Source organism: Schistocerca piceifrons, chromosome 2 (assembly GCF_021461385.2).
Source record: "Schistocerca piceifrons isolate TAMUIC-IGC-003096 chromosome 2, iqSchPice1.1, whole genome shotgun sequence".
NCBI lineage: Eukaryota > Metazoa > Arthropoda > Insecta > Orthoptera > Acrididae > Schistocerca > Schistocerca piceifrons.
In genome coordinates, this window is record NC_060139.1 from 346,488,229 (window position 1) to 346,503,759 (window position 15,531).

At 40.0% G+C, this 15,531-nt stretch overlaps 1 protein-coding gene across 1 annotated transcript in view; it reads left to right on the forward strand.

Annotated features, from left to right (window-relative positions):
• Nucleotides 1–15,531, forward strand: part of LOC124774947 (FERM, ARHGEF and pleckstrin domain-containing protein 1) — a 754,047-nt gene that overhangs the window by 494,154 nt on the left and 244,362 nt on the right. The window contains exon 8 of the mRNA XM_047249656.1: nucleotides 503–663. Within this exon, the coding sequence (XP_047105612.1) occupies nucleotides 503–663 (161 nt within the window). The remainder of the gene's footprint in view (nucleotides 1–502; nucleotides 664–15,531) is intronic.

The window sequence follows — 15,531 nt, forward strand, 5'->3', positions numbered from 1 at the left end:
TCTGCTGTGATACTACACTTTCTGAACTTGTTATTGCTTTGTGCTGTTGAAATTAATATGGAGACATTGCCATGTTTGCTGTTATGATGTGTTTGACAACACATAAAAATTAGTATAATTTTTCTTATAATATATTTATAGTAAGATGTTCTGGATGTTCTGTATGATTCTTGTATATCTGAGGTGCATGATATGTTAGAAAAGCATCTGTGCATGTAGGAAAGTCTGTTAACAATTTTCACTGTGATTGTCATCTTAGTTTTAATGCTATTACAAGTTACTGGCCTATTTAACCACTTGAGAACTTCACTTAACTCACAACAGTTTTTCTTTACTCATCTCTGTTTTCCTCCCTCTGTTCTTTCTTTTCTGATCCTTCCTCTTCTGAGAATGAGGTAATTATTGTGATAATGACACATTAATCATTAGCTTGTTATTTTGCCTTAAAATGCTGTTTCTATTTTGAATGTGGTAGTATTGATCTGATTGTATCTTTTTTTAGGGCTACTATAAAGACACTGTTGAGTTTTTTTTCGAAGGCCGCAATGAGTGCAAAAATTTTTGGAAGAAGTGTGTGGAAAACCATGGATTTTTTCGCTGTTCGTCTGTTAAACGTGTTCCAAGACAAAAGACCCGAGTATTGAGCCGAGGTTCATCATTCAGGTAATTTAATTGTAAAAACCATCATTGATACAAACTATGTGTAGTAACGTAGGAACCGTGGTATTGTGGCAGTCAGATGACTGTTCTTTTCCTAATTTGTTTACGGAAATGATAGTCAGGGCTTTATAAAATAGTGTTGAGTACATGTTGAGCAAGATGACACAGTGGCTAGGATTTCATATCCCACATAGTTATCCAGATTTAGGTTTTCCATGTGTTTCATAAATCAAAATCCCGTTCAATAATGGCAACATCTGAATTCCTACTTTGTTTCAACACAGTGTGAACTTGTGACTCTGTGTCTGAAAACTTGATGAGAATGTAAAAATATGTATTTAAATTATTGTGGCAGTCCGTATTAAGAATACTGCAGTGAAGTGAAAGTTATTTGAAATACTACATCAAGATTCAGACAGTCAACTTTGCAAATAGCAATACCACTAATATTTTGGCTGTTTTCTTTTGCCCATCCTCAGAATGAGCTGAAAAGTTGGTCACATGGTGCCGTTGGCCACCTTATATGTGTCACTGAAGTGGCACTAGGCATGCAATTCGCAGAGTTGACTGTGTTGCTGCAATTTTTTGTGCCAAATTAGTAGTCTGGTTGCTGCAGTCAGGTGTACCACTGATGTTCAATACGCCTTACATGAGCAATTCTTACTGTTGGTCCGGTATATATAGACTACCACAGTTCAAAATAATATGTATTGTCTTCGAGAGAACTTATAATGTGCTGCAGCATTTGTAGGAGGCCAGAAGATCACTTTAGGTCAGTGTATTTTGAGGATCCATCTTTTGAGTAAGAAGCACCTACCAAAGTAAAAAATGTAGCATCATTTTCCAGATCTTGTAGTTGCATTGTTCATTTCATGCAAAATGGCTTATGTATCTTTTGCTGCCAGTGTCCATTTGCAACAGAAATATTCCACAGACAAATGAGTTTTATCTTGCTGGTCGTCATTATGTGTAGAATACTATGTGCCCTTTGCACCAAAGTTTTAAGGACACCATTGCTTTAGAAATCACAACCAAATGAAGAGTTTTAGCAATTTAATTATTTTGGACTAAGTGATGAAGGTATGGAATTTATGATGAAGGTATGGATTTTCATTTTGTTGAAGACTTGATAAATCATGAGAGTGGTTTTAATTTTGACTTCAATGGTCTTGCCGTCACAAAAATGTAACACAATGAGTCGACTATTTCTAACTATTCTGTACTATACCAGCGTATGCCACTCTGGAATATTGTATATTATTTCTGTACTTGCCACTGATCAACGCCTATGCTGTGGATTCGCATTGCACAATACTGCCACAGTACTATTTATAAGACTTTCAAAATAACTGGAAGATAGCATACAAAAGATCAACAGAAGAGGTGGAGTTTTGGTGACTGCATGGCTGAGACTTAATGGGTTGTCTCATTACTGCAAATAGTTGAAGATACTAAGTTTGAAATATTTGGTTTTGATATCATTTACTTCTTTGAATTTATAAGTTGTTTACAGTATTGTGGGAACTTAGTAACTGTAGTTGTTTTATTGTAGGGACTTTATTGGTTAATTGAAGATTGTTGGAGTGTTAACTAAGCAGGATGGCAAATAATATTAGTGTATTATGCACTTCTTAGTGATAGGTGTGAAAGACTATACTAAATTCTCATTGCATGGAAAAGAGCCAATAATTTCTGAAATTATTCTGTTGTTTTTCTGGTACTATGATCTGTATTATCTGCAAGCATTACATTTGACACCAATAGTATGAAATGGGTTCCAAACACTGTAGAATTGCATATGTACATGAACTTATTAGATGGCTAATAAAATGTGTTAAAAGAACTGAAAACATTTTTGATGAATACAATAAAATCTGTTCTGATAGTCTTATGGTAGTTTTCAAAACAAAAAAAGAAGAAAAACCAACACAATTTAGTAGTTTGTGCAGCCTGTTTGTAAAAAGGAAGTGTTATATAAACTGGAAATGCTTGTTTGTTTTACATGTTTATAAGATTACTCACAGCAGTGTAAAATAATATGTTATTTTTTAATGTTGCTTCTGCATCTACATACGTACTCCACAAGTACATACAGTGGACAGCAGAAGGTACCTTGTACCACTAATAGTCATTCCCTTTCCTGTTCCACTCACAAATGGAACAAGGGAAAAGCAACTGTTTATACATCTGTAACTTTAGGAATCAAAACGCCTCTTATCATGAGTGAAATTTTCCCCTGGCAGTGGAGTCTGCCCTGATATGAAACTTCTGGCAAATTAAAACTTGTGTGCTGGACTGAGAATCGAACTCAGGACCTCCGCCTTTTGTGGGCAAGTGCTCTAACAACTGAGCTACACGAGAACGACTCTAAACCCATCCTCTAGCAGTTCTGGTCTTGTAAGTTTCTCAGGAGAGCTTCTGTGAAATAGGGAAAGTAGGAGATGAAGTACTGGCAGAAGTATAGTTGTGAGGACATGTCATAAGTTGTGCTTGGATAGCTCCATTGGTTTAGTATTTCCCCACAAAAGGGAAAGCTCATGAGTTTGAGTCTTGGTCTGGCACACAGTTTTTCTGCCAGAAGGTTTCACCTCTTACCTTATTTTAACGATGCTTATGCGAAATGTACATTGGTGACAGTGGAATTGTTCTGCAGTCAGCTGCATATGGTGGTTCTCTAATGTTTCTCATAGCGTTTCACAAAAGAATATCTTCTTCCTTCCATGGGTTCCTATAATAAGGTCATGAATTATCTCCATAATACTTACATGTTGCACAAACATAACAGTAACAAATCTAGCAGCAGGGTTCTGAATTACTTCTTTAATCTGATCAGGAGGAGATCCCAAACACTCAAGCACTATTAAAGAATGGATCACACTAGTGTTCTATATGCGATCTTCTTCATAGTTGAACCACACTTCCTTAAATTTCTCCTAATGGACCATATGGGCTCGTTCCATTTCACACTGCTTTGCAACATTATGCCAAGATGTTTAATTGATGTGACTGTGTCAAGCAGCACACTGCAGATACTGAATTCGATCATTACATGATTGTTTTTTCTACTCATCTGCATCAGCTTTCATTTTTCTGTATTTAGAGCAAGCTGCCATTCATCACACCAAATATAAATTGTGTCTAAGTCACTCTATACCCTCTTACGGTCACTCGGTGATAGTACATTCCTGTACACTACAGCATTGTAGCAGACAGTTGCAGACTGCCGCTCACTCTGTCAGATCATCTGTGTATATAGAGAACAAGAGTGGTCCTATCATATTTTCCTGGGACACTCCAGGTGACATCCTTGGCTATTGGTAATAGTAAGTGTGAAGTTGACTCAAATAAGCAGCAAACCACATTTTTGTGGCAGTCCAAAAATTGGTGGATGAAGAGAAAAAGTTAATAATGGTGAAAACAGATAAATAGGCTGATTTTTAAATCAATTTTGGCGTATGTGATAAAATGCAAAGTTTCAGGATTTTGGTTAGTTTGAAGCTAGATATCATGGAAATTTTTGGATTAAAAAAGTGGAACTTTATCCCATGTATTTAATATGTAAATGGGATAGTTATATTGTATACGAAAAACTTTTTTTTTCGTCATGAACTATTTTTGCCACTTAAAACACCAACCAACCACTAAAGTGATGATGAAATTACTGTATTGTTTTTTTGCCATTACAGCTTTTGAACATTTTATTCATCATCAAATGGTTGCATTGTGTTTACAGGAGAAACTGTTAGTCAGCCGTTGAATGTTTTGAGCATGTGGTGCCAGTGAAAGTGTCCCATTTTTTATACTTGCATTTTTTGTGTGTTGTGAAATATGATGTTTATATACTTACCACTGTAATGCATGATTTTTGTCAACACAGTTGTGTTAAAACATGTGCTATTAATGTGAGATAAGGCTGTTAATAGTCTAAGTGCAAATGGTAACCCACTCTGCATTTTACCTTTAAAGTTTTATGACCGTGTTGATAAAAGTATGAAATACAGTGGTACATGTATCATCCCCATGTTTGGTGCTACTCAGAAGATGCAAGTTTTTGGTAAAAAAGCTCAGGCACTTTCCATACTATCATGGTACTCAAAACATTCAACAGCTGATTAGTAGCTCATCCTATAAATGAAATGCAGCTATCTGATGATGATCATAATGTCCATACTTGGTAATGGCTGTAAACAATAAAAACAATTTAAAAATATGTCATTAACTTAGTCAAGGGTAGATTTTTATAATTTACCTTGCAGTCTAGGTAACCTGAAAAGTTCTTCTAACAACAATATGGATTTCTAACTTTTGTTATGTTCATTTTACTTGGGAATTTGATAATATATTGAATACTTTCGATTAAAGGAAAGGGAATTGAATAAAATTTGACCATTATTTGCTGAAACAGCATATTTAGGAAATTAAGAGCAATGTATTAGAAATATTGTGGACACAATTAGAGGTCTTCCACACAGGTTTAAAAAACCAATAAATTTTTACCAGGTGTTTGAGAAGGAGTCAAATGAAAACTTTTCCAACCAGCGCATGGAATGTTGTGTTTATATATCCAGGTATAAACAACTGGAAGTCTTGCTTAGAGACAACATTAACTGGCTAATATTTAGTAGCACGACAGACTTAAAATAACAGAAAAGGCAGAAATATGTCTCTAGATGTGAAAACTAAGCAATTTGTAAAAGGTGCGTTTTGGAGACACGTGATGTGTATCAAAAAAAATTTTGCATCACTTCGGTTCTGAAAGTTCCAGAACCTGTACAGAAAGTAGGAATAGAGATCAACATAAACATCGTTCCTGCCCTTTTTATTGCTGATGAGAACCACACATTGCATGTTGTACCACCATACAGCGAGACTTTCAGAGGTGGTGGTCGAGATTGCTGTACACACTGGCACCTCTAATACCCAGCAGCACATCCTCTTGCATTGATGCATGCCTCTATTCATTGTGGCATACTATCCGCAAGTTCATCAAGGCACTATTGGTCCAGATTGCCCCACTCCTCAATGGCGATTCGGCGTAGATCCCCCAGAGCGGTTGGTGGGTCAGGTCGTCCGTAAACAGCCCTTTTCAGTCCATCCCAGGCATGTTCAGTAGGATTCATGTCTGGAGAACATGCTGTCCACTCTAGTCGAGCTATGCCATTATCCTGAAGGAAATCATTCACCAGGTGTGCATTATGGGGGCGCAAATTTTCGTCCATCAGGACGGATGCCTCGCCAGTATGCTGCTGATATGATTGTGGTCGGAGGATGGCATTCACATATTGTACAGCTATTACAGCACCTTCCATGATCACCAGCGACGTACGTCGGCCCCACATAATGCCACTTCACCTTGCTGCATTCACTGGACAGTGTGTCTAAGGCTTCCAGCCTGACCGGGTTGCCTCCAAACAAGTCTCTGACAATTTTCTGATTGAAGCCATATGCAACACTCATTGGTGAAGTGAACATGATGCCAATCCTGAGCAGTCCATTCGGCATGTTGGGCCCATCTGTACTGCACTGCATGGTGTCGTGGTTGCAAAGATGGACTTCGCCATGGACATTGGGAGTGAAGTTGCGCATCATGCAACCTATTGCGCACAGTTTGAGACATAACACGATGTCCTGTGGCTGCACGAAAAGCATTATTCAACATGGTGATGTTGCTGCCATGGTTCCTCCGAGCCATAATCCAATAGGTAGCAGTCGTCCACCACAGTAGTAGTCTGTGGGCAGCCTGAGTGAGGCATGTCATCGACAGTTCCTGTCTCTCTGTCTCTCCTCCATGACCGAACAACATTGCTTTGGTTCATTCCAAGATGCCTGGATACTTCCCTTGTTGAGAGCCCTTCCTGGCACAAAGTAACAATGCTGATGCAATCAAACGGCGGTGTTGACTGTCTAGGCATGGTTGAACTACAGACTACAGGAACCATGTATCTCCTTCCTGGTGGAATAACTGGAATTGATGGGCTGTCGGACCCCCTCCGTCTAATAGGTGCTGCTCATGCATGGTTGTTTACATCTTTGGGCACGTTCAGTGACATCTTTGAACAGTCAGAGGGACTGTGTCTGTAATACAATATCCACAGTCAATGTCCGTCTTCAAGAGTTCTGGGAACTGGGGTGATGCAAAACTTTTTTTGATGTATGTATATAGTCTTGGACATAAAACCTGGCTACCAGCTGGTTTCTGCAAGGTATATGTCTGAGTTCTTTCACTTTCACTGCCACTAAAACTGGCCGCACCTCAGGATTCCGGTTCGGCCATCTACATGAGCGGGCAACACTGTAGGATGAGGAAATGTCTGGAGGAAATACTGTCTTCCGTTTGAGCTGAACAGTGCTATATCTGGTAGTGCTTTTGTGACAGATGGCACACAGTGTAGATGCCAAGTAGTGAGTTCAAGTCCACTTATATCTTTATTATTTTTTTTACTGCATTTTGGCTGTCACTAAAGATATCAGTATGATGGGAACTCAAAGGTAATTTGCTTCACTTTCTAACCCATCAATAATAGTGAAACCTTCCGTAAAACATCTTGTGTCTCCATCTAGATCAGAAAGATTATGCTCAAGAGTTTCTTCATCCTTCGGCAGCCACCAACCACCACCCACCAGGCACTTCTAAAACCAGCTGATGTCCGATCAAATGACTGTGGCGTAGTGCATCTTGAGCTTTCACATTGGTAAGCATAAAGGTTTGTCTTATTGTAGTCAGATTTTCCATGGGAAATAACTTCGATTAACTGGATGAACTCAATCCAGTAACACAACATGGCTAGGTTGCTGTCAATGTTTTTACCAGGTGTCGTTTTTTTTATTTGATGTTCTAGTATTTCTCTTGCAGTTATGGATAGGATTTTGCATACTTTAGTTTTACGAAAAATCCAACAGTGGAAAATCCGGGTTGGAATGTAACAGTATTATGAAAAGGATAGTTGCTACACCGTATAGTGGAGTCGTTGAGTTGAAGATAGGCAGAGCAAAAGGACTATCAAAAAATGAGCTTTGGGCCAACAAAGCCTTCATCGTAGACACCCCCCCCCCAAATCCCTTCCCTTGCCCCCCCCCCCCCCCCCCCCCCCACACACACAAAACTACAGTCTCTGGCTGCTGTGGCCTCAGTGTTTGTGTGAGTGTTAGTGTTATGAAAGTTGTTTAAACATTATAAAATAGAGCTGGATGTGGAAAAAATGCCTAATGTTTGTAACATGTTTTTTGCTTTGGGCTTAGTGGAGAGGTGCAAGCAGCTGAAAACATTTGTATTGTATGTATGTGGGGGAGGGGATGGGAGTGAGTGCTTTTGGACAAATCATGTCAGAAAAAGAGTTTCTTCTTTAAATCTACATAGTTCTGACGTGAATGATTTTTCCACATTCAGGAAGTCCCGATGATTGACATACGTGATGAACTGTGACATTTGCATCCAACAGGCTACATTGAGAGGTTTGGTGTAGGAATACTGCATGCTGTAATTCAAAGCAACAAAAATCAAAGGGGTGGCTATTATTACGTTTTTGCTTGAGCATCGCCAATTCTCTCATTGAGCTTTCCTGCGTGGTATTGTTACAGGTGACGGGTTAGGGTGCCATTAAGTTAACTTCTTAGGAAACAAATGACATCTCCTCAAGCAAAGGGCAGTGTGAACAGATAATATTTTGCGTCTAATAGCACAGAAAGAGTATTATGCTCTACAAACTCTTCCCCAAGACTGTTTTCATCGCAGCTGGCATGTTTGGCAACAAATGAGACAGCTTTCACCTTTTGATCTCAGTTTTTAAAAAATTTCCAGCAAAAATGCATCATCACTGCAACACCTTGCACTGTTTGATCTCGGTTTTTAAAAAATTGCCAGCAAAAATTCATCTATTGTCAGTGCAACATGAAAATTAACTCTGCTGATTTTGCATATGAAACTATCCAGAAGTGTATTTGGGAAGTCATCCCTCACCCACTATTCACGTGATCTTGCATCATCAAAATTTACCTTTCCCATATCTTATTGAATAATCGACAAGCATATTTCTTTACATATGAAAATGCACCTCAATCCTGACTGAGATGACATTTTTAACTCTGCGTTAGTGTTTTCTACAGGTGAGCGTGCCTAAATTAACACAAAGTAGTAAGATACATTGCTGGAGAAAACTGCAACAGCCTTAAGGACTATGTTCAGTGGCAGCAGGGTATGATATGTGAATACTATGGAGCTGTAGTGTTAGTGATTCATTTGTCACAGTCATTGGCGATCAAAAAGGGCTTAGGAGGCCTGTCTGTGCACCCTCCGTTTCGATTTGTAATAAATAACTGTGCCGAGTTTAGAGGTGAACAGTGTTTGCAGCATGTCCACTATGTACAACAACCGCCAAATATTTACTCCTGTTGAACAACTTAAGTCATTTGAATGGGGTTGCTTTGTGGGCCTGCAGGAGCTCGAGGGATGCATCAGTGAATTGTTGCACGTACTTGGCACACTGTATCATCAGTTTGCCATTGCAGTCAGCAGTGATCTGTGGAACATTTCCATAACAGGAGACTAGGCTGTGCATCTCCACGTAGGATAGATGCACATTAAGATCGACGCATTGTGTGAGCAACAGTGACTGAGTGAACATACCCAAGGAACAAATTCGGGCACATGTTGCACCATCTGTGTCCCTGAGAACTGTTGGGAACCATCTGATTGCATTAGGATGAAGAGCATGTGTGCCTGTGGGCAGGCTACCAGTGGCACCACAACACTGCCAAGCACAGCTACTCTGATGCTGTGAAAGAATCGACTGGAGAGGGGGAATAGTGCTCCGTTGTCTTCAGTGATGAGACTAGGTTCTGTTTGTATGCAAGTGATGGATGTACACGTGAATGGCATAAGCCTGGTGAGTGGCCTTTTGTGGAGTGCATTTTCCCACAATACACAGATCCTGTCCCAGGCTTCATGGTATGGGGGGCTACCAATTACAACTCGTGGCCACGTTTGTTGTTTCTGCAGGGCAAACTAATTAGTGCCTGCTACATTGCATGGGTTATTATTGTGCTACTACTGTTTCTTTGGGAGGAATGTGATGTGCTTCTTCACCAGAAGAGTGTATGTCCACATACAGCTGCTGCAACCCAATGTGCTTCTCATAATGTACAACAATTGCCTGGCCAGCAGATTACCAGATCTCTTGCCCATGGGACACATACGTGCCATCGTTTGACAATCACACAGACTCGCATATAGAGGACATAGTAATGGGCCATATAGAGGACATAGTAATAGGCATCCCTGGTATAGTGAAGCAACTGAAGCAGTTGAAAACGAATAAGTTGTCAGGTACTCCACAACATTGGCCCCTTACTTAGTTCCCATTTATCGTGTCTCTCACCCAGTGTAAAGTTCCAGGTGACTGCTGCACATAAGAAAGGTAAATGAATGGACACACAAAATTACAGACCAGTATGCTTTCATGGGTTTCGCATAGAATTCTTCAATGTATTCTCAGTTTGAATATAATAGATTTCCTTGAGACAGGAAAGTTTTGGTTTTAGAAAGTATTGCTTGTGCAAAACTCAGTTTGCCATTTCACATGAACTATGGATGAAGAAGGCTATAGGCAGTTTCTGTGTGCCTGGATTTCTAAGAACCATTTGGCAGGTGCCCCGCTGCAGACTGTGAACGGAAGTATGAGTATACAGAAAAGGTTCCCAGATATGTGAGTGGCTCAAAGACTTCCTAAGTAATAAAACCCAGTGTGTTATTTTAATGATGAATGTTCATCAGTGACTAGGGTTTCATCAGGAGTGCCTCGGAGAAGTGTGATAGGACTGTTATTATTCTCTATGTACATAAATGATCTGACGGTTTGGGTGAGCAGCAATTTGTGGCAGTTTGTTGATGATGTTGTGTTGTATGGAAATGTGTCATCACTGAGTGACTGTAGGGGGCTACAGGGTGACTTCAATCCCATATGTTCAAATACAGCATTAGTAGTGTGCTTCTTGACACAGTCAGCCCAATTAAATATCTAGGTCTAGTGTTGCAAAGTGATATGAAATGGAACGAGCATGTAAGAACTGTTGTGGGAAAGTGAGTGTCAACTTCAGTTTATTGGGAGAATTTTAGGAAAGTGTGGTTTATCTGTAAGGGAGACTGCATAGAGGATACTTGTTGTTGTTGTGGTCTTCAGTCCTGAGACTGGTTTGATGCAGCTCTCCATGCTACTCTATCCTGTGCAAGCTTTTTCATCTCCCAGTACCTACTGCAACCTACATCCTTCTGAATCTGCTTAGTGTATTCATCTCTTGGTCTCCCTCTACGATTTTTACCCTCCACGCTGCCCTCCAATACTAAATTGGTGATCCCTTGATGCCTCAGAACATGTCCCACCAACCGATCCCTTCTTCTGGTCAAGTTGTGCCACAAACTTCTCTTCTCCCCAATCCTATTCAACACTTCCTCATTAGTTATGTGATCTACCCATCTAATCTTCAGCATTCTTCTGTAGCACCACATTTCGAAAGCTTGTATTCTCTTCTTGTCCAAACTATTTATCGTCCATGTTTCACTTCCATACATGGCTACACTCCATACGAATACTTTCAGAAATGACTTCCTGACACTTAAATCAATACTGGATGTTAACAAATTCCTCTTCTTCAGAAACGCTTTCCTTGCCATTGCCAGCCTACATTTTATATCCTCTCTACTTAGACCATCATCAGTTATTTTGCTCCCCAAATAGCAAAACTCCTTTACTACTTTAAGTGTCTCATTTCCTAATCTAATACCCTCAACATCACCCGATTTAATTCTACTACATTCCATTATCCTTGTTTTGCTTTTGTTGATGTTCATCTTATATCCTCCTTTCAAGACACTGTCCATTCCATTCAACTGCTCTTCCAAGTCCTTTGCTGTCTTTGACAGAATTACAATGTCATCGGCGAACCTCAAAGTTTTTATTTCTTCTCCATGAATTTTAATACCTACTCCGAATTTTTCTTTTGTTTCCTTTACTGCTTGCTCAATATACAGATTGAACAACATCGGGGAGAGGCTACAACTCTGTCTTACTCCCTTCCCAACCACTGCTTCCCTTTCATGACCCTCAACTCTTATAACTGCCATCTGGTTTCTGTACAAATTGTAAATAGCTTTTCGCTCCCTGTATTTTATCCCTGCCACCTTTAGAATTTGAAAGAGAGTATTCCAGTCAACATTGTCAAAAGCTTTCTCTAAGTCTACAAATGCTAGAAACGTAGGTTTGCCTTTCCTTAATCTTTCTTCTAAGATAAGTCGTAAGGTCAGTATTGCCTCACGTGTTCCAGTGTTTCTACAGAATCCAAACTGATCTTCCCCGAGGTTGGCTTCTACTAGTTTTTCCATTCGTCTGTAAAGAATTCGTGTTAGTATTTTGCAGCTGTGACATATTAAGCTGATAGTTCGGTAATTTTCACATCTGTCAAGACCTGCTTTCTTTGGGATTGGAATTATTATATTCTTCTTGAAGTCTGAGGGTATTTCGCCTGTTTCATACATCTTGCTCACCAGATGGTAGAGTTTTGTCAGGACTGGCTCTCCCACTGCCGTCAGTAGTTCCAATGGAATATTGTCTACTCCGGGGGCCTTGTTTCGACTCAGGTCTTTCAGTGCTCTGTCAAACTCTTCACGCAGTATCATATCTCCCATTTCATCTTCATCTACATCCTCTTCCATTTCCATAATATTGTCCTCAAGTACATCGCCCTTGTATAGACCCTCTATATACTCCTTCCACCTTTCTGCTTTCCCTTCTTTGCTTAGAACTGGGTTTCCATCTGAGCTCTTGATATTCATACAAGTCGTTCTCTTATCTCCAAAGGTCTCTTTAATTTTCCTGTGGGCGGTATCTATCTTACCCCTAGTGAGATAGGCCTCTACATCCTTACATTTGTCCTCTAGCCATCCCTGCTTAGCCATTTTGCATTTCCTGTCGCTCTCATTTTTGAGACGTTTGTATTCCTTCTTGCCTGTTTCACTTACTGCATTTTTATATTTTCTCCGTTCATCAATTAAATTCAATATTTCTTCTGTTACCCAAGGATTTCTACTAGTCCTCGTCTTTTTACTTACTTGATCCTCTGCTGCCTTCACTACTTCATCCCTCAAAGCTACCCATTCTTCTTCTACTGTATTTATTTCCCCCATTCCTGTCAATTGCTCCCTTATGCTCTCCCTGAATCTCTGTACAACCTCTGGTTCTTTTAGTTTATCCAGGTCCCATCTCCTTAAATTCCCACCTTTTTGCAGTTTCTTCAGTTTTAATCTACAGGTCATAACCAACAGATTGTGGTCAGAGTCCACATCTGCCCCTGGATATGTCTTACAATTTAAAACCTGGTTCCTAAATCTCTGTCTTACCATTATATAATCTATCTGATACCTTTTAGTATCTCCAGGGTTCTTCCATGTATATAACCTTCTTTCATGATTCTTAAACCAAGTGTTAGTTATGATTATGTTGTGCTCTGTGCAAAATTCGACCAGGCGGCTTCCTCTTTCATTTCTGTCCCCCAATCCATATTCACCTACTATGTTTCCTTCTCTCCCTTTTCCTACACTCGAATTCCAGTCACCCATGACTATTAAATTTTCGTCTCCCTTCACAATCTGAATAATTTCTTTTATTTCATCATACATTTCTTCAATTTCTTCGTCATCTGCAGAGCTAGTTGGCATATAAACTTGTACTACTGTAGTAGGTGTGGGCTTCGTATCTATCTTGGCCACAATAATGCGTTCACTATGCTGTTTGTAGTAGCTTACCCGCATTCCTATTTTCCTATTCATTATTAAACCTACTCCTGCATTACCCCTATTTGATTTTGTGTTTATAACCCTGTAGTCACCTGACCAGAAGTCTTGTTCCTCCTGCCACCGAACTTCACTAATTCCCACTATATCTAACTTCAACCTATCCATTTCCCTTTTTAAATTTTCTAACCTACCTGTCCGATTAAGGGATCTGACATTCCACGCTCCGATCCGTAGAACGCCAGTTTTCTTTCTCTTGATAACGACATCCTCTTGAGTAGTCCCCGCCCGGAGATCCGAATGGGGGACTATTTTACCTCCGGAATATTTTACCCAAGAGGACGCCATCATCATGTAATCATACAGTAAAGCTGCATGCCCTCGGGAAAAATTACGGCTGTAGTTTCCCCTTGCTTTCAGCCGTTCGCAGTACCAGCACAGCAAGGCCGTTTTGGTTATTGTTACAAGGCCACATCAGTCAATCATCCAGACTGTTGCCCTTGCAACTACTGAAAAGGCTGCTGCCCCTCTTCAGGAACCACACGTTTGTCTGGCCTCTCAACAGATACCCCTCCGTTGTGGTTGCACCTACGGTACGGCTATCTGTATCGCTGAGGCACGCAAGCCTCCCCACCAACGGCAAGGTCCATGGTTCATCGGGGGGTATAGGATACTAGTGCAAGCTATTCTTGAGTATTACTTGAATACTTGGGATCCCCACCAATCTGGATTAAAGCAGTGGTAGTCAACCTGATCCCTGCAGCAGCCCACGAGCAGGTATTTCAGCTTTCATAGCAGGCGGTAGGTGGTGTGTGTTTTTAAAACATTTTTATTAGGTTCCCATGAAATTTTTAAATAAATTATTTGGTAAATGATTATTATTACGAGTATATGCTTTAATTTGCTGTAAACCTGCTTTATAAATATTACAAAGTGTAGTTACTTTCTTGCCTTATAAATCACCGTTACTGTGAAGCTGATGGGCAGTTAGAAAATTTTACTACTGACATGCAAAAATGGGCAGTTGATAAGAAAGGCTGACTGCCCCTGGATTAAAAGAAGACATTGAAAAAATTCAGAGACAGGCTGCTATGTTTGTTACTGGTAGGTTCTATTAACAGACAAGAATTATGGAGATGCTTTGGGAGCTCAAATGGGAAAGAAGGTGACGGTCTATTGGAGGAGCACTCTTGAGAAAATTTAGAGAAGTGACATTTGAGGCTGACTGCAGATTGGTTCTACTGTTACCAATGTACATTTCATGTAAGGACCATGAATATTTGATTATAGAGATCACAGCTCGTACAGAGGCATATAGAGTGTCATTTTTCCCTTGCTCTGTTTGTGAGTGGGTCAAGAATGGAAATGATTAGTAGTGGTGTGGTGGTTTGTGGAGTATGTATGTAGATATAGATGTATGGGATGTGTGAAACAGGAACTTACTCGTTCTCCAGAGCCTGCAAGAGCCACTGCCAAATTGCAACGAAAGGTGCAAGATGCTTGGGGCAGTCTGTCTCAGGATGCCATTAGGCACCTTTATGATTGTTTGCATGCGAGAATACATCCCTGCATAACCACTAGAGGAGGCTGCACTCTATATTGATGCAACTGTTTGAGCATCCTTTACTCTGACATGTTTTATTTTGTCAGAATTTGTTATCATATACTCCTGCGATGATGGACTACGTGGGTTGTATTTCTTTTCCCCCAGCAAAGTATTACACACTTCTGTTATGTGTTTTCCTGTGTCACACTGAAATGTTATGGAAATTTGGCAGTTGGAGTAGATGTGTAAAGAAGCCCAGTTCAGAAATTATTCAGTGCCACAATTACATAAATCAAGTTGTGTATTCACAAAAATAAAAAATTAGTTGGCAGGAGAAGAGAAAGGCATTGTAGGGAGAGTCAACCATGGTACGACAGGGACTACTTCCAATCACACAGTTAATGTAGCTTTCACTTTATTCACACCAAACAAATTTACCGGTACATATGTCCGCGTCTAGAATTAGTACAGGATGCACTGTCTTTCTTCTTGCTCTGTCCGAAGATCATCCACACCATGCTGGTCAGAGATGTTCGAGTCTCAT